The sequence below is a fragment of the Balaenoptera acutorostrata genome, chromosome 3 (assembly GCF_949987535.1).
Source record: "Balaenoptera acutorostrata chromosome 3, mBalAcu1.1, whole genome shotgun sequence".
NCBI lineage: Eukaryota > Metazoa > Chordata > Mammalia > Artiodactyla > Balaenopteridae > Balaenoptera > Balaenoptera acutorostrata.
In genome coordinates this window covers 104,688,646-104,710,074 of record NC_080066.1, presented here as the reverse complement: position 1 = coordinate 104,710,074, position 21,429 = coordinate 104,688,646, and the positions used below count along the sequence as shown (strand labels likewise).

General features: G+C 53.4%; 1 protein-coding gene across 3 annotated transcripts; it reads right to left on the bottom strand.

The window, feature by feature from the left end:
* Positions 1–233: 233 nt before the first annotated feature.
* On the bottom strand, positions 234–21,122 carry ARHGEF40 (Rho guanine nucleotide exchange factor 40). Of its 3 annotated transcripts, none has more exons than XM_007180503.2 (24): positions 20,855–21,122; positions 18,075–18,272; positions 16,202–17,453; positions 15,888–16,055; positions 15,634–15,754; positions 14,991–15,087; positions 14,800–14,880; positions 14,551–14,667; positions 10,543–10,638; positions 10,322–10,437; positions 9,820–9,946; positions 8,043–8,165; positions 7,798–7,941; positions 6,687–7,297; positions 6,326–6,560; positions 5,878–5,964; positions 5,061–5,276; positions 4,171–4,341; positions 3,184–3,361; positions 2,354–2,458; positions 1,979–2,122; positions 1,341–1,471; positions 879–924; positions 234–759 (listed from the first exon to the last, which is right to left on the bottom strand). In XM_007180503.2, exons 1-23 carry the CDS (start codon positions 20,855–20,857, stop codon positions 883–885), a joined length of 4,563 nt encoding a protein of 1,520 aa, XP_007180565.2. In that variant the 5' UTR covers positions 20,858–21,122; the 3' UTR covers positions 234–759; positions 879–882. The 3 variants fall into 3 exon arrangements, with proteins under 3 accessions (XP_007180565.2, XP_057398566.1, XP_007180566.2); XM_057542583.1 differs by having other exon boundaries at positions 15,888–16,004; positions 20,855–21,119; XM_007180504.2 differs by lacking the exon at positions 1,979–2,122 and having other exon boundaries at positions 20,855–21,121.
* Positions 21,123–21,429: the final 307 nt, after the last annotated feature.

The window sequence follows — 21,429 nt, the reverse complement described above, 5'->3', positions numbered from 1 at the left end:
CAGCATGAGAGCAGGAACTTCAAAGGGTGCATTGAGCCTCTGGGGGCCACTCCTCTGGGAGGGCGCACATTCACCCAGGCACGGGCCCAGCTTTGGCCCAGTAAGGGGTACAGGGTACCTTGCAGCCTTGGTTTTATCTTCTGTGTTCTAGTTAATGGTTGGGTGAGCGGAAGTGCTCAAGTTAGTGGTATCACCCCAACCCTGAGGTCTGCTCTAGCTCTTCGGAGACAAAGTGTGAGTAAATATATTTAATATAACAATAGTATTAAAATAACAGTTATTACATATATAAAGTTTGCAGTTCCCTAGCCCACCCTTCTATAATGGTTTGCATAGCTCCGTTTCCTATGACACCCCAGAATGGAGTCACCAGGAACTGGCAGAGATGAGTCTTCTCAAGGAGAGTCGGGGCAGGACGAAGGGGCGAACACAGGCTGTCGGGGAAGGGCTGACATGGAGCGGTGTCTTGGGAGTATGCAGTGGCCCCGGATGGGGAAGGACTGGACGAGGGATAATTTCCCCACCTCCAGGGTATGAAGGCAAGCAAGTGTGGACACTCTGGTTCCTGCAGGAAGGCACCTGGCTGGGGAGAGCTAGAGACAGCAGTAGCAGGGAAACACACTGGTCCTTTGACCTCCTTTCTGTCCAAGAAGCAGAGGGAAGGAATTCAATGCTCTTCCAGTCCTCCACTATGTCCTCCCAGCATCCCAGCCCAAAGCGTGCTGAGAGGAGGGGCTGTAGCCAAGTTCCGGATCTTCTCTAGATGCCAGGAAAGAAGAGGGAAGATGGGTTGGGAGAGAGAAGAAGCTGACTCCCAAGCAGCTGGGGAAGGGAAGAGGGAAGGCTGTAGGATGTGGTAGAAAGCGGTACCAACTCACCCAGTCACAGAGGTGTGGTGGGGTCACTCAGGGCTCGGGCATGACTCTGAGGGAAGAGAAACTGCGGTGAACTTAAAGGATAAGAAACGACCTCTTATATAGAGAGGTTATATAACCTTTCTCTCTCTCCCAAGCCTGTCAATTAGTTCACCCCTCTTTCCTCCCCAGCGTTCCTGAATTTTGCTGATATAATCCAAGTCCAGGCTGTTGGAATTCTCCCCTTTCTATCACTCCTGCCCTCCACTCCTTATTAAAGACTCACTTATGACCTTGAGCCCTCTCAACCAGGCCTGGGGAAGAGGAGAAAGGCAGACTGGACAATACATCCATCCAACCTGTAGCCTTGCTGGGAGCACAGGCTCACTGGTCCCCCTGCCCCTCATGGGTTGAATGATCAGAAGAGCCCACCCAGAAAGTGTCCGAAGAGACTACCCCGTTCTCAGCCCTATTGCAAGGACCTACCTGTCGGGATAGCCCTAAGATCCCTCCACTGGCCAAGATGGGAGTGCTGCTCCCAGGGTGTGGGCGTTGCAGGCTGGGGCTGTTTCTTGGTCCTGGGGACACATCTCCAGAAGAGGCAAGTGTTTCTGGGGCTGGAGGGGAAGCTAGGGTGAGAGCAGGGTATAGAACCCCTCTAGATTACCTTAAGTAACCAAGCTGCTCCATCAGGGAAGAAAAAGCTCCAGAGCAACAGGAAGCTGTAAGTCACCATAGCAATCCAGTTGCAAGAGAACCCCCCTACCAAGAGGCAGGAAACTGTCAGCAGCATCATTAGAGCAACCAGAGAGGAAGCGACAGGAAACTATAAGGATTGCCGTGGTGAACCAGGAGGGTACAACAGGAAGCTGAAGCAGTTTCCATAGAAACCCAAGGAGAGCTAGAGAGAGAGAGGTACAGAGGAAGTGCTTCTTAGCAACAGGCTGCTGTAAGCATTACCCTAGCAACCAGATGGAAGGCTCTTTTAGCAATGAGGAAGCTGTACATAGTTGTCATGGCAGCTGGGCCCCTTGGCTAGAGAAAGGAATTGCTCCGCAGCAAGCAGCCTGAACTTCACCATGATGACCCAGCTGTTGGGAGCCACCCCTTGAGAGGTGCCTCACCCAGGGAAATTTGCTTGACGTCCAGATCCCAGGCCTCCTCCTCGACGCGGGCAGGCAGGGAACAGGCTCCCGGGGAAAGACCGGGAAGGGAGGGGCCGGCATGCTCAAAAGATGACACGGCCACCGAGGCCCGGGTGCGGGCGGCTGCAGAGAGTGGGGGGTGGAGGGGTGGGGTGCTGGCGTGGGAAAGCCCTCCTGGCTCCCTGAAATGGCCCTCAGCTCATAGAGGGCCTCCCAGTCAGTCCCACAGTTTCTGGGAAGACATATCCACTCATGACCTTTCCTCATTTTCCACCATGCCTGCTCACTGCGCTTTCGCTCTCAAGGTCTTGACTGCTGGAGGCCACCCCCGCCCCCCAGCACTCTGGCCCTCACCTCTTCCAGTGAGCAGGGCACTCAGCGTCCGCTCCCCAAGGGCCTTGATGTCCAGGAAGGGTTTATTCCCAATGCCCATGGAGACCATCTGCTGCACTCGGAGCTCTAGGGAACAGAGACCCTGTTACCAACCTCTTTGCTCCTTCCCAACTCTCATTCCTCCCTCTCATTCCTCTGGTATCTCTTGTCACTCTTCCTGTTGACTGTTATGACATGGATGGTGATCGTGGTCCTCGACTTCCCCCTCAGACATCTGTCTCTTCTCTCCTATATGCTGCATCCTGCCCACTTGTCATTCCGGCTTCCCAGCTTCTCTTCTAATACCTTCTTCCCTTTATCTTGGGCATTAAGGGCAAAACTCACGTTTTTACATACCTTTACAGTTTATCAAGTGCTTCCATGTATATCACCTTATTTAATCCTTCCTATCATACCGAGATGTAGATGTTACTTTCCATTTTTCAGATGAGTGGAATGAGGTTCAGAGAATCAAAAACCAAAAACAAAAACTAGCAAAAGACCCCCCAAAACAAAACAAACAAACTAGTCCTGGTAACACCGCAATTAAGTTCTGGAAGGCAGGTCCGGTGAGCAAGCTCTCACTCTCTTTTGCCCAGCCATTTGCACTTGCCTCCCTGAAATTTGCTAGTTTCCTCTTTCCTTTTGGTGCACCTTAGATTAAGTTCTATGTCAGCAATCTCTCTCATGTCAGATCTTCAGTCTTCTCATACGTCATTCTCCATCCTACATCCTCTTTCCCCTGGGCACTCTCCAGCTAACCTGCCATAACCTTGATCCCAAGCACACCCTCTCCCGGCTCTGCCTGGTACCCTTGTTGTGGGCCGCCTGTCTCCACAGCAGCTGGGCAATAGAACTTGTCCACTTGAGTTTGATCTCTGGTGAGGCTGCTTGCAGAGTGTACGCCTCTCGTGCACGCCGCCGCCGAAACCACAGCTCAAAGCAGAGCCCACTGTCCCCGATGTTTTCTGTTAGCCCCATGTCAGCAGTCTGAGAAAAAGCGGAGGAGAGTGGGTGAAGACGGAGTGCATTCTGGCTAGATGGTACCACGTGGAAAAGCACTACACTTAGCCTGGCATCTGGTAGATGCTTAGTAAATGTTTGCTCAACACCTACCATGCGCCAAGTGCTCTGCATTTAGTCTTCATAACAAGCACGATTTACAGAAGGGGGGGTGCCCAGACACACAAAGCAACTTGTCCAAGGGCTTATCATAGCTTATTGGAGAAAGAGTTCAAACTCATGGCTATGTTATTCCAAACTGAGGCTTTTTTCTCTATACTGGACTCTGCTGGAACTAGTGTAGGGGGACAAAGTCAGAAACTATTAAGAGTCATGCCATAACGCCTGATCTGGGACTAGGCCGCTATTGATGTTTATCTGGATATCAAGGCTGTTTCCCTAAAGCAAGGCCTCCCTCCTCTTGGGTTCTTCAGTTCCATCAAGTTAAGCTATATTTATAGTGTCCTTTCTCTTCCTCCCCCAGGGACCATCCCTAACTCAGAAAGCATGTGTGTTCTTAATGGGAAAGGTCCTCCCCGCTTCTGGTTTGGAATGCCTCATGAATCTCCTGCATGAATAAGGAGAACCCCATGGAGTAGACCAATGACAGGGACTTCTGTCACCTCGACACCCTAACCTGATGTTTGATTACAGGCCAAAGCCTGTTCTAGATGATACAGATTCTGAACCTGGGTTGGGATTGAATTTCCAGAACATCCTGCGTTCCCAAGAAGAGCATGACTTCCTGTCCCATCCCCATGGTTTCCCACCCCCACCCCACCCCCCAGGCATTGTACCTTAAAGGCCTGCTTATAAACAAAGGTCTCTGACCCCCCCTCAGGGCCCTTGAGCTTGCTGAACAGGAGGAGATGCTCAAAGAGAAAGACGTGGCGAAGGCACTTTTTCCGGCCACAGATGACTGTGAAAGGGTCCCGGTGCAGGAGTTGTCCCTGCTCCTTCAGATCTATCTGGGGAAAGCAAAAGGAAAGGTCATTGGCCCTGGAGCCCTTTGTATATATTATACAGGGAGTAAAAATGGGATTTATAGGGCCAGGGGCCGAATGCACTGGTTCTCAGGCAGAGTCAGGAAATCAGGGAAGCCCTTGGCCTAGAATCCATCCACTGGTCACCATGCACAGCACACCTGGCCCAGCAGCACAGCCCTGCCTCTGAAGATAGAAGGTACATCACACAGTAGGGTTTATAGCCTCCAATGGGTAAGCCTTTGCATGTTGGGGACCAAAGTACCATTTTGCCCCAGGAAGAGAATCAAATCAGCAAAGAACTGAAGGGAAAAGAGGTCTATCCTAGAGGAGGTAGGTTTCCAACCTGTTCTGGAACCTCAGGACTGGAAAGAGACTAAGAAGAGGAGAATAAGGTATATGTTGAATGTTGAGATACAGGATGAAGTGCAGGGTAGATAGAGATAAGAATTAGGAAAGGAATAGGAAAGCACAGGCACATATAGGGTCACAGGATGTCGGGCAGGACATAGCTTCTTTATTTATAGACGAGGAAATTGAGCCCAGTGAAGTTCAGTGACTAGACCAAAGCTATCCAGCTGGTTAGAAATTACAGCCTGGAGCCCTCTGACCTTGAGTCTAGTTTTCTGGTCACCAGCCCACACTGCTTCTGAGGCTACAAGGCTAGGCAGCCCGAGCTGGAGCGTCTGGAGCCATGGCCTCACCTCGCAGCCACGCACCGCCTCCACAGCCAGCAGGTCTTTGCCGCGGGTCTCTTGTTCCTGGAGCAGTTGCATGGCAGCCCCAAGGGCCTGGCGCTCAGAACTTGGTTCAGGCCCAGCTTCCCTTAGGAGCTCCTCCAGGAGCCGCCCATACCTGGCCAGCTGCTCCAGGGGCTGCTGCAGGGCCCGGGGCAGATGAGGGCCCCCCTCCATGGTGCCCTAGTTTGGGGCGGAAACAGATAGGAATGAGGGGAGGGGCTGGAGCTGTTCGGGTCTGAGCCCTTCGGGGAAGATGCGTGGTACTCCGGGTTTTTAGGGGTAGGTCAAGCCCAGATACACCCAAAGGTAAGGCGAAAAACCTTCCCCTGGAAAGAAAGGAGGCAGGAGGGCTGCAGGAGATTCAGCTGTCCTCTATATCTTGAAGGAGAGTGGAAGAGGAGTACAAGTAATCCCTTATATTCTCTGGCTTTTAACTTTTGAAATCACTTTCACATCTTTTGATGTGAGGCCTTTTGACCCTCAGAGCACTCTCTTAGTTAGCTATAGTGAATACTGCCACCATTTACTGGATGAAGAAACAGCGGCCCAGAGGAATCAAGACTATTGCCCAAAGTCCTCAGGTGGGCTTGATAAGAACCCGGGTTCACCTGGCTCCCAGTCCAGTGCTCGTCCCACCCTCAGCAATTCTGGGAGATTATTGGTAGGTGACGTTCCTGGGTACATCCAGGAAAGCTTTTCTTCCCTGAGAGATTTTGAGGTTGGGTGGATTTTAGGTCTTCCTGGCCCCTCCCCTTCTCATGAGGGTTGGAGAAAAAGTTACCTTGGTTGGGGGACTGAGGGCAGCCAGACCATTCTCCAGTTTGTGCTGGTGCTTCACGTACTGGGCGTAAAGACTGAACTGGTCCCCCTGTGCCGGTAGGGAAGCGGTAAGTCATCTCCAGTGAGGCCCTGCGGACAAGCCTCTCCCTTTCCTCCTCCGCATCCTGTAGAGCCCAAAGGAGGGACAGGCCACCAGGGGACACTCAGTCTGCCTGGGGAGTGACAGGCTCCCGTGGAGAGAGCGAAGGCCAGGCGGCACTGGACGTCAGGGACACATGAGCTGAGTGGATCCAGGAGCCCAGCAAACAGCAGTAGGCGCCGGCGTTTGGGGCCACAGGTTCTGGTGGTGGGTGGGGTCGGGGGGCCGATACTGAGGAGGAGGGACAAGCAGATGGGGCTGAGACGTGTGAAGGGAGAAGCCCTGGAAGGAGTTTCAGAGGCTGACTCACATGGCGAAGGAAGCAGGCCCCAATGCGCAGGGGGTGGGTGGCGCAGCCCTGAAGCTCCCGCAGAAAGTGTGTCCGGTGGAAACTGCGGAGCCTCTCCCGGGCACTCAGGGCCGCGGCCCAGGTGCCCCGCAGTTCAGGGGTCAGCTCAGGCCCAGCGGGTGGCACTGGCTCACTCAAGGTGGCCACGTACTCCTGCTCACAGGCAATCAGCTCAGACACCAGACGCTGCTGGGCGCTGCAGGTACAACGAGGAGTGATAGGGGAGGTTGTGGCATGGGAGGAGCATGCCAACAGTATCATATTCTTTTCCTGCGGGCCAGCTGGGCCTGCCTCTCGGGCTCCAGCTGGGCTGGGCTCTCACCTGATGCTTCGCTTGCGCTCCATCCGGGGGGTGCCTACTCCCCAGGGCCCTTCTGGGCCCCCGGCCCGGCCCAGCAGCACGTGTTCCCGGGGTGAGCACGTCCTGTCTACCACCTCCGTACTGGTGACCTCCAGGCCTCGGATCAGCACGGTCCTCGGCGGTCTGCCTTCTGCTTCCGGAGCCAGCTCGGGGCCCTCCTCCTCACAGTCCTCCCCACAGGGGGCCAGGGAGCAGTGGGACGGGGCTGCCCGCGGCCCGGGACTGCTGGGGAGCAGCAGGGAACGGAGGCTGGGTGAGGGGCTGTGGGAGCCCCGCTGGGCCCCTCCGCTGCTGGCACTGTCTGCCCGTCGTCGCCGGTGGCCCCGTGGACTCGCCTCCGCTCCCAGCTGTTGCTGAACCCTCTTCTCCAGCTCTTGGCAGCGGGCCCGGCAGCGGCCCCACTCTCGCAGGGCCGCCGGGCTGCCCAGGTCCAGGGCCAGGGCCCGCATCTCCTGGAAGGTGCCGGCGCTGGGCTCCGGGGTGCGCCGCAGGGCCAGGGCTGCCAGCACTGCTTCCCGCCCCGGCCCAGCTCCTGCTAGCCTCGTGGAACCTTCGTCCACCCATTCATGTGCCTACAAGGCCAAAGGGGTGGGGAGTGGCGAGGGGAAGGAGTGAGGTCCTGTGCCCCTCCCACACGCTGCCCGGTGACAGCTCCTGTCCTCCTTCGCTGGTGGCTTCCCAAGGCCCACCACACCCCAGTCCTCTTAGAACACCTCCCCTCACTGTCCCAGCATCACGGCCTAGCGTGTCACTCTGAGCTGGTATGGAGACAGCGGGGCCTCGATGAAAGGATGGCCGATACTTACACAGAATTTACAAGTGGCAGACTCTGTACTAAGTACCTGTTACATACTGCTTACGTAATCCTCACTCAGCCCTGTCAGGGAGGTGCCACGAGGCACACTCAGGTTTAGTATCCTGTCCCAGGTCATTCATCAAGTAGGCGGCAGAGCCAAGAGTCAAAGCCCAGGAGACGGCCTCCTAAGTCCCTGCTTCTAACAACTGCCCGATCAGCTTCTCCAGGCAGAAGAAAGGCAGTGGTGGGCATAGAAGGAAGAGGCTCAGCACATACCTGCTGGAAGAAGCGCTGTAGCCGCAGAGCCCGGTGGAGGCCACTCTCAACCTGCTCCAGGCGCTGTTCAAAGATATCCAGAACCTTCTGGGAGGCAGGGTCCTCCTCCAGGGCCAGGGCCTCCCTCGCCTGAGCCAGGCGCTCCTGGAGAAGGGAGGCTGCTCTCAGACCTGGCCCTCAGTCCAGTCAGTCTCCCCTTCCCTCCCCGCGTGTTTCCTCTCACCTGCCCCTCTCCCCCTTCTCACCTGAACCTCAGCACTGAAAGCCCGGAATCGTAGCTCTGTCTCCTGCAGGGCAGACAGGGAGTCCCCGGGCACAGCAAAGCTCACCAGCTGCTCCTCCCCCGGGCCTGAGAGCCACTGCAGCACCTGGGGCAGACAGGGTGGGAGAGCAGGGCCATGAGGGAGAAGGGGCCATGCAGTGGAAAGGAAAGCTTAGATCCAGCTCCGATCCCACCGCCCCACCCTGTAGAACCTTTGGGGAAACCATTTCATCTCAGCTGTAAAGTGGAAATGATAACAGGGAATGGTGCTAGTTTCCACAAGGGTCAAGTAAAGTGAGTAAGCCATCTTTGTAAAGCACCAGTTGAAGGGGAGGCTGGGCTGGAGGAAGCACTGAGAGACGCATGCTAGGGTTCCAGGGCTATGCCTCTGGGTGAAATAGATAAAATTGGTGTGAGCCAGAGGCGCGAGGGCCAGGAGAAATTTCACATTCATAGAGCCTAGTGACAGGGACCAGGCTTGGAGATACAACCCAGGCATGTGTGTGTGTGTGTGTGTGTGTGTGTGTGTGTGTGTGTGTGTGTGTGTGTGTGTGTGTAGCTCCAGTTGCCTATTATGGGGCTCTAGGTACTCTCGTGTTGGTTCTGGGATATCTGACCAAAAAGGGATGGTAATTCTTCCCTCTGAAGAAAGGTTGGAATCTGGGGCGAGGCAGCCTGAGGACGGGAAGTTTGAGAATGTTCCCAATAACCCGTGCCAACAATAAACACTTTTACAGTCCTTTGTTGAAATCATTTAATCACCCTAACACCCTTGTGAGGTAAGCCTTACTATCACCCCCATTCTGCAGATGAGGACTTGGGGACTCAGAGATGCTTCCAGACTTGTCCAATATCTCACTCCTAGCAGAGAAGAACTCAAGCTGAACACTTTAGACTCCAAATCCTGTGTGCTAATAGTTTTTACACAGGAGGAAAACAGCTAATAAGCAAACAAACAAACAGTAGGAGATACAAACCTTTGGATGCTGGGATGGAGGAAGCTAAATAATATGCAGAAATCTCAGGAACAGAGAGCCCTGCCCCCACCCTCCTTTAACACTGACCCTGAGATGACCTTTCCCCTGAGGCCACATGCAGGTCCATGAGGTGTTCACTCACCACACTTAGGAGCTATGGAGGAGCAATCAGATTTCAGTGCCCCTGCTACCCCACAAGGTAGGGTGGAGAGCAAATCCCTATGGAGTTCTTAACCACAGGAGAAAAGAATCAAGGCTCAGAGAAGCCAGCTTTATTCCTGAATCTTTCCCACAAAGAGGCCTTGGTTTCCAAGGCCTTTAGCAGTTTCCATTGTCCTCTCCTTCCAAGATGGAGGGAGGTGGGACCTTTCCATCCTCAGGTTTGGGGATGACATTGCATAAGGGGTGGAGGGAGCTGGTATCACTAGACATTTGTTGCTTTTAAGCTAAGGAGGTGGGCACTCAGAATCAATCGGCTCTTCCCAGAATCCCCTAGGGCACCTAAGCATCTCTCACAATCTCTAAGGATCCTTGATCAAACATCAACAGTGGGAGGGGGAGATCTGTCTTCTCTTCTTTGCGGGTGCTGAGGTGCTATCTCCCTCTTGTTGAATCTCACAATGACCATGATCAACTTCCAGGGGAGATGAGGAGAGAGGGAGGGCCGTTCGACCAAGCCAGGTTAGGAGAACACCATCAACTGTAAGTATCAGTGGGAAAGGGTGCTGGAGGCCAGGCCCCCAGGTGGAGTTAAGAAGCATGGGGGAGGAGGTCCTGGCTCACCTGCTGGAGTCGGTGCAAGCGTTGCCGCTGCTCCTGCTGTTGCACATGTAGGTTGGAAAGGCGCACGAGCTGGTGAATGGCTTCGTCCACCTCCTGATACAGTGTAGCTGGGCCTGGGCCCTCCAGCCTGGGTAGGGAGGGGGGCAGAATGAACCACTGCCTTTGTCAAGCCTCCCCCACAACCCCATCCCATCCTTGCATCCCAGCGTGAGGGGTGGCACAGCATCCTGGGTCAGAGTATGGGCCTGGATCTGAACCCTTACTCTTCCATTTACTGACCAACCTTGGCCAAGACACTAAACATTTCTAATCCTCCAAATCCCCATTGATAATCATAACTAGCACCTAGGGATGCTGTGAGAGTTATGAGATAAGTGGAGAAGCATATCTTGTCCAGATACATGCTTAGTAAGAATTATCTGGCAGCTAAGGTGAATTGGCAGCCCTCTGCTCTGTCTCCATCCTCCACGTCCACCTGCACCCACACACCCATCCCTCGTACTTGCTGCTGTGGGTGGAGCGCAGCCTCATCAGGATGGCTCCCCCATCCCTCTGCAGCTCCGTCAGCCGGGGATCTGCCAGTACCTTCTGTAGGGGCTCAGGCATTCCTGCCACCTCCTGGGAACCAGGGAGAAGTTGACAGTTGGGGTTCCACCAGGAGGTCCCCAGCTCAGCCCAGCCCCATCCCCACCTCATCCCCTTTTGTCCCATCTCATTTCCTACCTCTCCCTCTGGCTCTGCTGCTCTCTCTAGCTCCTCAATGGCTCGCCGTACAGAGCCCAGCACACCTCGGCACAGGCGGCACAACCTTTCCACTTCCTGAGACAAACACACAGGAATGGAGTCCAGGGACAGAGTTCAGGATAAGGGGCCTAAGCCCTAGGGTGGAGGAGGGGCAACCCCAGAGACTTTTATGGGGGCAATGCTGGGTTCAGTTCCTGACTTTGTCGCTTACTAATTGTATGACCTTAGGCAGGTCCAGAAACCTTCCTGAACCTCAGTTTCCTCAACTGTAAAGTCATGATGAGACACACTGGATTTAAATGTTTAAAGAGATGATGCTAGGTAAGCAGCTCTCATGGGCCTGGCACATTTTACAGCTTAGTAAACATGAATCTCCTTTCCCTCATCTGCACTGGCTCTTGACCCTATAAAACCCTTTTCTCTGCCTCTTCAGATGCACTTCCCCTTTGATCCACAGCTTAGAGACCATGTTACAGACCCCCTTTAATACTTGGCTCAGATCATGCTCATACCTCTTTTCTTGAATAGTCACAGAATTTAGATTCATAGAATCAGAGATTATGTCACAGTTGCTGTACTGTGAGGGCAATGATCTTGAGGCTGGAATGCTGGTGCAGGGAGCAGGTACAGAAAGGCACCATCTCCAGAAGTAAGGTACATTAGCTTGCTCAAGGTCACATGGAACCAGAACCAGCCTCTCTGACTCTCAGCTCTTTCTAGAACCCCAGTGATACTATTTTGCACTCTTCTCCAGTTATTTCTGACTTATCATCCACCAAAAATGATATGCTGTTTAATGTCATATTAAGAATTGCAAAAAGAGAAAAATACAGGCCAATATCACTGATAAACATAGACGCAAAAACACTCAACAAAATACCAGCAAACCAAATCCAACAGTACATTAAAAGAATCATACACCATGATCAAGTGGGATTTATTCCAGATATGCAAGGATGGTTCAACATCTGCAAACTGATCAACATGATACACCATGTTAACAAAATGTAGGATAAAAATCATACGATCATCTTGATAGATGTGGAGAAAACTTTTCACAATATTCAGCATCCACTTATGATAAAAACTCTCAACAAGGTGGGTAAAGAGGGAACATACCTCAACATAATAAAGGCCACTTACGACAAACCCACAGCTAACATTATACTCAATAATGAAAAGCTGAAAGCATTTCCTTTAAGATCAGGAATAAGACAAGGATGCCCACTCTCGCCACTTTGATTCAACATAGTTTTGGAAGTCCTAGCCACAGCAATCAGAGAAGAAAAAGAAATAAAAGGCATCCAAATTGAAAAGGAAGAAGTAAAATGGTTACTATTTGCAGATGATATGATACTATACATAAAAAATCCTAGCGACACCACCAAAAAACTACTAGATCTCACCAATGAATTCAGTAAAGTTGCAGGATACAAAATCAATATATAGAAATCTGTTGCATTTTTATACACTAATACTGGACTATCAGAAAGAGAAATTAAGAAAACTCCATTTACAATTGCATCAAAAAGAATAAAATACCTAGGAATAAACGTAACCAAGGAGGTAAAAGACCTGTACTTGGAAAACTATTACACAGTGACGAAAGAAATTGAAGATGACACAGATGGAAAGATATACAGTGCTCATGGATTGGAAGAATTATTATTGTTAAAATGTCCATACTACCCAAGACAATTACAGATTCAAGGCAATCCCTATCAAAATATCAATGGCATTTTTCACAGAACTAGAACAAATAATTCTAAAATTTGTATGGAAATACAAAAGACCCTGAATAGCCAAAGCAATCTTGAGAAAGAAGAATAGAGCTGGAGGTATCATGCTCCCTGATTTCAAACTATACTACAAAGCTACAGTAATCAAAACAGTATGATACTGGCACAAAAACAGACACATAGATCAGTGGAACAGAATAGGGAACCCAGAACTGAATCCACACACATATGGTCAATTAATCTATGACAAAGGAGGCAAGAATATACAATGGGAAAAGACCACCTCGGCAATAAATGGTATTGGGAATACTGGACAGCTACATGCAAAAGAATCAAACTGGACTACTCTTTCACACCATGCACAAAGATAAATTCTAAATGGATTAAAGACTTGAATGTAAGACCTGAAACCATAAAACTTCTAGAAGAAAACATAGGCAATACACTCTTTGACATCTGTCTTAGTAATATGTTTTTCGATACTTCTCTTTATGCGAGGGAAACAAAAGCAAAAATAAGCAAATAGGACTACGTATAACTAAAATGCTTTTGCACAGTGAAGGAACCATCAACAAAATGAAAAGACTGCCTACTGAATGGGAGAAGATATTTGCAAATGATATATCTTATAAGGGGTTAATATCCAAAATATACAAAGAACTCACACAACTCAACGTCAAAAAACAAACAACCCAATTAAAAAATGGGCCAAGGACCTGAATAAACATTTTTCCAAAGAAGACATACAGATGGCCAACAGGCACATGAAAAGATGCTCAGCATTACTAATCATCAGGAAAATGCAAATGAAAACCACAATGAGATATCACCTCACACCTGTCAGAATAACAAGTGTAGGTGAGGATGTGCAGAAAAGGGAACCCTCATGCACTGTTGGTGGGAATGTAAATTGGTGCAGCCACTATGGACAACAGTATGGATATTCCTCAAAAAATTAAAAATAGAACTACCATATGATCCAGCAATTCCACTCCTGTGTATTTATCCCAAGAAAGTGAAAACACTAATTAGAAAAGATATATGCATCTCTGTGTTAATTGCAGCATTATCTACAATAGCCAAGATACGGAAGCAACTTATGTTCCCATCAATAGATGAATGGCTAAAGAATATGTGGTATATACATACAATGGAATATTACTCAGCCATAAAAAAAGAATGAAATCTTGTCATTTGTGACAACATGGATGGACTAGAGAGTATTATGCTAAGTGAAATAAGTCAGACAGAGAAAGACAAATACTGTATGATTTCACTTATATGTGGAATCTTAAAAACAAGTGAACAAACATAACAAAACAGAAGCAGAGTTATAGATATGGAGAACAAACGGATGGTTGCCAGAGGGGAGGGGGGTGAGGAGAGGAGAGAAATAGGTAAGGGAGATCAAGGCATACAAACTTCCAGTTGCAAAATAAATGAGCGACAGGTATAAAATGTACAATGTGGGGAATAGAGTCAATAATTACGTGATATCTTTGTATGGTGACAGATGACAACTAGACATTATGGTGAAATGCATAGAAATATTGAATCACTATGTTGTGTACCAAGAACTAACATAGTGTGGTAGGTCAATTATACCTCAAAAACAAACAAACAAAACAAACTCATAGAAAAAGAGATCAGATTTGTGGTTCCCAGAGGCAGGAGATGAGAGGGAGGGGGAATTGGATGAAGATAGTCAAATTTCCAGTTATAAGACAGGTAAGCACTAGGGATGTGATGTACAACATGATAAATATTAATATAATTAACTCTGCTGTATGTTATATATGAAAGTTGTTAAGAGTAAATCCTAAGAGTTCCCATCACAAGGAAAAAATTTTGTTTCCTATTTCTTTAATTTTGTATCTATAGGAGATGATGGCTGTTCACTAAACTAGTGGTAACCACTTCATGGTTGTATGTAAGTCAAATCATTATGTTGTACACCTCAAACCTGTTCAGTGCTTGTTCAATTATATCTCAAAACTAGAAGGAAAAAGAAAGAATTTATTTAACATACTCGTCCCATCTCCCCAGTAGCCCAGGGCACATGCACAGTCTTTTGCTCATAAACACTTGTTGAACTGTGAACCATAAATATTTATTGAACTAAATGGAAGGGAAACCACTTTTTCTCAACCCCTTGGTCATGTCTCAGATCTGTCCTCTCTCTCCTAGAATGTCCTCTTCTGGGTCACTCCTGGCTCCCAGTGTCCTGAGTGGGGGAGGTGAAGCTTACCTTGTGTGTCTCTACCCAGTGGCTGGGAGAGGGGTCCCTGTGACCTCCCAAGTCCCACTGCAGCTCCTCTGGCTTGGCCACTCTTTTCAGATCACTCTCTGACAGCAACTCAGCACCCTGTAGACATGTGAAGGCAGGGGGTTTCTGGCCTGGGCACCTAGGGATTCAGGGACTGGCCTGGGGCTCCAGCCAGCCTCTTCTTCTCTCTCCACTACTGATGGGGACTAGGTGGGAGTGAGGGGCTCAAACCTGAAATCCATGGAGTTCAGTTGGAGGGTCATCATGAGTGAGAAGCAGCAGCCGCTGAATGAGGGGAGGGTCTCCTGAGTCCTGAAGGCAAAGAAGAATAACCCTAAATTGTGAGCAACGGGGTGGCCTGGAATGACCACTAGGGAAGAGTCAGGACCCAGAAGAAGTACTTGTCTCAAGGGGTTGCTTACCTGAAGTTGACTCAGGACAGGAATGAGTGCTGGAGGCAGTGCGGGTGCCTTGCGAAGGTCCAGCAGGACTGACAGCCCCAGTACCTGTAGGTCAGGCCTGTGGGGGCAGAAGAGCCAAGGAGGCTGTATGTGTGTGTGTGTGTGTGTGTGTGTGTTAATGTTACTCATCCTCAGGAAAAGTTAGTTCCTGGAGATGGGCAAAGTGTCAAAGTCTCGGACATGTGTCCAAGAGGTAGTGACCTAGCAATTAGGAGTCTATATTCACCCAGTGGCTACTGGGTCATGGGATCAGGGATTAAAAAGTTAGGAATTCTGTGCTCTGGAAGGGTATGACTTCAATGCCAGCACCTAGCATACTGCCTAATAGGCTCTGGTGCTCAAGAAAGAGTTGTTGAATGAGTTAATCAAGGTTCTGATAAACTAGGTTTTGTCTCAGGATACTGAAAGTCAGCAGTGTTGATTTTGAGGATTGATGAAGATATGCTGCAAGTCAGGGGTCAGTAAGGTCAGAGAGCAATGACTTGAAAATCTGAGGGTTGAAGAAGTAGGTATCCTAGAGGTCAATGTCTTGAGGAGAGAGGAGAGCAGGGTCCTCACGACCCAGGAGGTTAGTGTGCAAGCTGCCAGCCTGGGCCTCAGTTACCTGAGCAGTGAGTGGAGGTAATGAAGAGCAGCGCTCAGCACGTCTTGGGAGGGTGGAGGCTCCTCAGGAGGGCATGGTGGGGTAATGGTCAGCAGAGCTCGCCCACTCTGATCCACCCCTCCTGAAGACACAAAATGGTCCCGGCTGGGGGCAGGCCTTGCCTACCTCCCATCCACCCTGCCTGCCTCCCCAGCCCACCCGGGAGGCTTCTCCTTCCTCCACCCCTTTCCCTTCAGCCACTGCTGCCCACTGACCAGTCAGGACGAGACATCCAGACGACATTAAGTCCCAAGCTACACCAGGGTCATCAGAGCTGGAGACTGGAGTGGCCTCTTCCGGGATGCTGTCCCCTTTCACTTCCTGCACAGTCTCTGGGGATGGTGCCAGGGGGTCAGACAGGAGCCCTTCTGGATTGCTGGGCCCTGCAGGCACAGGCAGAGCTATGGGCCTGAAGTGAGGACAGGTCTGGCTACTCTGCTCCCACCCTCACCTCCGCTCTTCCTGCAGCCCCGTTCCCTAGGCCGCACCTACCCTGGCCATCGTCCCACTGGCCTCGGTGTCATCTCACCTGCCACGCACACCAGCCTCGGCCCCTCCTGCTCTCTTTCTCTGGCCCTCTCTTCTACAGGCCCACAGGCTTCTGGGGGCCGAGGCTCTTTTTCGTCTGCTGGTTTGAGCTCCTCTCTCGGCTCAGGGTCTGGCTTCCCCGAGCCTTCATGCTCCTCCTTAACTGGGCCGCATCCTGGAAGCTCGTGTTCACTTGGGAGGTGCAGACTGACAAGGGCTTCCTGGTGGCTGGTCTCTTCCTTGTCCCCAGGGCTCAGTGGGGCACTGTCTCCTCCTCGGTTAAGAGCCCCTCTGCCTGCAGCTCGCTTCTTTCTCCTGTTTCCTTTGCCTGCTCTCCGAGGGGTACCGGGCGGCCCTTCAGCCCCCTGGCCTGCTCCTCCTCCGACCTCCCCTGGCCTCAGGGGGCAAAACTCAGAGGCTTCCCCCAGCGCCTCTGCTGGGGCCTCAGATACTTCCAGGGCTGCTGCCTCAGGGAGAGCCTCAGCCTCGGCTCCCGGGGGAGACCCAGGGGAGGCTCCAGCGCTGCTCCCCTCACCGGGCGGGCGGGCTCCATCCTGGTCCCGAGGCCCCAGGCCCTTCTGGTGCATCCACGCCCGGTGTCTCCGATGCCGGCCCTTCCCCCCAGCACCCTTGCGGGTGGGTACCGTCCGGGTCCTGGAGAGGCCCGAGGAGCTGTCAGCATCCGTGGGGCTCCCCCTCACAGGCAGCGTCACCTCCAGCAGCTCCACGTACTCGCCCTCAGGTCCTTCAGCAGGGGCATTGTGCCCATCGCCGGGACTCCGAGTGCCCAGGGCCTCCTCGGGGAGTGGAGGGCTGGGGAGCCCTGGGGGTCCGGAGGGCACTTCTGGGGGTAGTGTGCTTGGCCGATGTCCAACCATGAGGCCCCCTTTGTGTACAAATCGAGGGCAGATGAGCTCGGCCCAGGGCAGTCGCTGAATCCCAGAGGGTGCGGACAGAAGGCAGGTGCTGAGGCGACCTGTTGGCCTGTCCTTATTGACGCCTTGTAGCCACTCAGGTGTGAACAGGTAAGCACAAGCCTCATTGGGCACAGGCAGTTCCTGCACTCGCCCACCCCCTGGGGCCAGGCACTTGAGTGCCAGGCGGGGCGCTTGGGCTGCTGAGGGCACCACTTGCAGGTAGAAGTCTCCTGGGCGCAGCAGCTGCCAGGGGAGTGCTGCTAGCTGCACCACTACCTGCTCGTGCAGGCAGAGGGGCCAGCCCTCGTGGAAGAAGAGGAAACCGCTGTACTGGGCCTGGGGAGAGAGGTGGCAGGCTGTGCTCAGGCCTCTGCTGATGAAACCAGCAGGAGGGGGCAGTTAGAATGGGGCTGCCCTAGGCAGGAGTGGCCTTATGCCTGGTGGGTTATAACCCCAGGGGAGCCGGAGGAGATATCTTGGGGTGTGCATGTGACAGAGGAAAGGATTGGGACTGATCAGTTTTCTGGTGGTAGGAAGCTTCTCTAGGAAGCTAGTTCCATGAGTGGGAGGGTAAGAACTGAGTCATTATAAAGACATGGTCAGCAGATGCCATTGTCTTGGAGGAGCCAGAGACTCTTAGGAATTCTTTATATCTGTAGAAGTGACTCTCTTGAGTCATTTCTGGGGGAGTTGGTATCTTGAAAAATTGATATGAGGAGGGAAATGTCTGGAATTGGGTCTGGAGGGTCAGGGTCTTTGGGAGCTGATGTTTCTTAGGGGTCAGTATTTGGGGAAGATGAGTGTCTATGTGTTAGCATGCGAATGGCAAGTGCCTCTGGGGGGATCAGTACCAGGGGAGGCGATGTCTCTGGGTGAGGGGAAATTAGTCAGTCTGACTGGTGTCTCGGGTGAGGCAGTGGCTCTTAGGGGAGATAGAACAGGGATGCATTCACTCACACAGGCTTCCTGCTGGACCTTGGCAAGCAGGTGCTTGGCGGGCACCAGGAAGTCCAGCGTGTACCTCAGCGCATCCTCCCGATAAGTCCTCTCCACCACCTGGAACACTTGGCCCAACAGTGTAGGGGCTGTTGCCTCGAAAGGTGGGTACAGGGCGGCCAAAGTACTCTGCACACAGTCCTCTACTGGCTCAGGCTCCTGGGAGAGACGAGACCAGGCTGCAGATCCCTAGAGATCACCCGAGCATGGCTCCTTGGAGGCTGGCTGTGTCCCCCAGGGGCCCCATCATGTACAGAGTGTGTGCAGAGAGACGACAGGAAATGCTGGCTGAATGAGATGGGAGTGGGGCTGGCCCAGTCAGAGTGCACAGTGTACTCTGAGACCTTGGCTTTGGAGATCTGAGGAGACTTTTTTGTGAAGGACTTTGATTAGGGCTGCGCCTAGTTCTTGTAAATTGCAAGGATTGCATAGGCCCTCCTCAGGAAGAGATGGGCCCCTGGGCCATCAGGGAAGTCACTGATGGCTGAGAGCTCTGGAGGGTGGAGCCCTTTTACACAGCCCTCCTGCCAGTCCCTCTTCTCAGGGCCTCCCACAGAGACCCCCATCTTAAGTAGAGGTGCCACCACCCATGAACAATCATAAGCTAGAGATGATCATTGGGTGGGAAGAAGGAGGACTGAAGGGCTATCTGTGTTGAGTCTTTCGAGCACCCCTCATCCTCTCCCAGAGTGGCTCTAAAGCAATCACCCATTCCCGGAGCATGTGGGATTGGGTTACAAAGACTTGGGTGGGGAGAGTTGAAAGAGGAAAAAGTCACAAAGGGAACTTGTAGGGAAGGGAGGAGGAGGCCTTGCTGGTATGTATTGGAGCTGAAATATTTTCTGATTCCTGTAGGGCCTCTCCACCAACCTCCACCGGGAGCCACTATCTCAAAAGTCTCAGCCCTGCTTCCTCCAGACTCGTGTCCCTAAGTGAATCAGCTGGATATCTTTCTCCATCTCATACCCTAAACAGCCACCCCTCAGGCTATTCCTCTGCAAACCTATTTGTCTTTCAAGGTGGCTGTGAAATTCCTTTTATCAGATTTCTTTGCTGTAACGGGGCAAGGGGGATGCTCGCTGAAGTGTTTATCTAGGTCTCTACTCCCCATTGCAACCCGCCCCCACCCCATCCCCCGCCTTCGCCCTGAGGACAATACTGCATATTTCACTTTAAGTCCTCTCAGCCTGAGCGTTGTCTGCCTGTCCCGACCGTCTGAGAAGCGAGGCAGCCACTCCGGAGGCCGACAGTCAATGCGTCAGCATAGAGACCCGGCCCCAAGGTGTGTGGGCGAGCAGACAGACCCCCCAGTGTTCCGGGGACCCGGCCAGCGCCGGGAGCGTGGGTGGGGGGAGGGTGGAGATGGGCGGGGGGGAGGCAGAGTGGGCCGTCCGCTCCGAGGCCTGCAAGGGGGAGCTAGAGTTGGAGCTGCGAGGCAGCTGCAACCCATTAGGGGCGGTGAGCTCATGGCTGAGTGAGAGTCCCAGCCACAGGAAACGGCAGCGGCAGGAGGGGAGGAGGGGTCTGGGGTGGGAGGGGGCGGGCAGGAGCTCAGAGACCGGCCTCCAGCCGGGCCGGACCAAAGAGGAGACCAGAGAGACTGAGTCAGCTCTCCCTGGCCCAGTTCCTCTTTCTTCTTGTTCCAGCCTCCCTGCCAGGGGGTGCCCTTCCTTCTGTAGAGGAGCAGCCCCGGTGGTGCTCCTCCCCCTCCTCCACCCTGCGGTGAGCGCCCCCTGGCAGGGCCTCTCCCCCTCCTCCGTTCCCTGCGGTGAGCGCCCCCTTGGCCGTGCTCCCCCCCACCCATCCCTCCCGCAGTGGGCGCTCTCCCTGGCAGTGCGCACACCTGCAATTACTCTTCAAAGAGTACTTTTGGAGCGAGAGTTCACAGGATAGTGTCCACTCCTGTTGGCATGGACGTCCCTTAATAGCGCCCTCCTGCTTCCTGTGCCCTGAGTTGCTGCTGCCAGGGTCCCCAACCCGCGGCAGGGAGCTTGTGCCAGTGTCCCCTCCCCTCTGCAGCGGGAATGCTCTGGGACAGTGTTTCTGTTCCCTGCAGCGTGAGCTCGGGGGCACTCCTCTCCCCCCGCACCGCATCTCGTGTCGCCTCTGGCAGCGTCACGCCCCCAGGCACTGTGAGCCCCCTCCCCACTCTGTCCACCACTCTGAGGCAGCCTCTCTTTCTCCGCGGGAATTTCCCTTTTTGGCCAGGTCCCTGGCCCCAGCCCAGCCACAGCTGTGGCCGGTCCCCCAGGGCCGGATGGGTGGGCCCGGCTCACCGGGCTGGGGACTGGGGTGGAAAATGGTGGTGCCAGGCAGGTCAGTTCTCATGACCCGAGCCCGGGCCCCTGCCAGGGCCGCTGCAGCCTAATCCCGCAGGGGTCTCCCGCGGGTAAGGAGCTGGGACCGGGAGGGGGAGGGAGGATCCTGCAAAGGAAGGCACAGGTCGGGACAGAGGAGGGCGACGGGAGGTGTGTGGATTAGAGGGAGAGAGCTAAGGGAGGTTGGGGGAAGGGGCGGAGAAGAGGATGAAGAAAGGAGTGAGGGCAATACCCAGTGGGGACAGAGCCAGACAGCGGGGCAGACAGACAGATCAAAGAAAAGAAGGGGGGATGGGAGGGAGGAGAGTCCCAGGAGCGCTCAAGAGTTCCAAGCAGGAGCAAGAGGCACCCAGCTAGGGGCTGGCGGTCCACAGCGGGCTGCGGGAAGGCGGAGGGGACACCGGGTTGCGACGCGGGACTCACCATGGCTCGGCTCGGGGCCGCGTCCGACGCTCGGGCGGGCGGGCGGGGCCGGGCGCGCCGCCGCCTCCCTCCCGCCGCTCGCGTCTCGCCGGGTCTGGCTAGGGGACAGCTCCGGCCGCGGTGGCGGCTCGGCCAGCTCGGGCTCCCAGGCCGCGGGGCCCCACCAGGGAGGGTCGAGACGGCCGCCCCTCCCCGCCCCGCCCTTCAGTGCCCGCCTCCGCCTCCGCGTCGGACCCCCAGCCGGGACTCCCTCTCCCGCGCCTTGCCTCTGGCCGCTCCCCCTACGCCCCCACCCGATCTGCCCAGCTCTCCCGCAACCCTCTTCTTCCTTCTCCCCGCCCTCCAGCCGGTAGCCCCGACCCTGACCCTCGGAGGCCCGTCCCGCCGAGGACGCCCCTCTTTTCCCGCCACCGCCTAGCTCCCTACGGGATCAGTTTAGTCTCCGCAAGGGACAGTCCAGAGGCTGGGGCGTGCGTGAAATCCGTGGGGTCCCCAGCCTAGGACTGGAGTCGTTTGATGGCCGGAAGCCTCCTGACTCTAACTCGCCTGGGAACCTCTCCACCCCTCCATTGCCA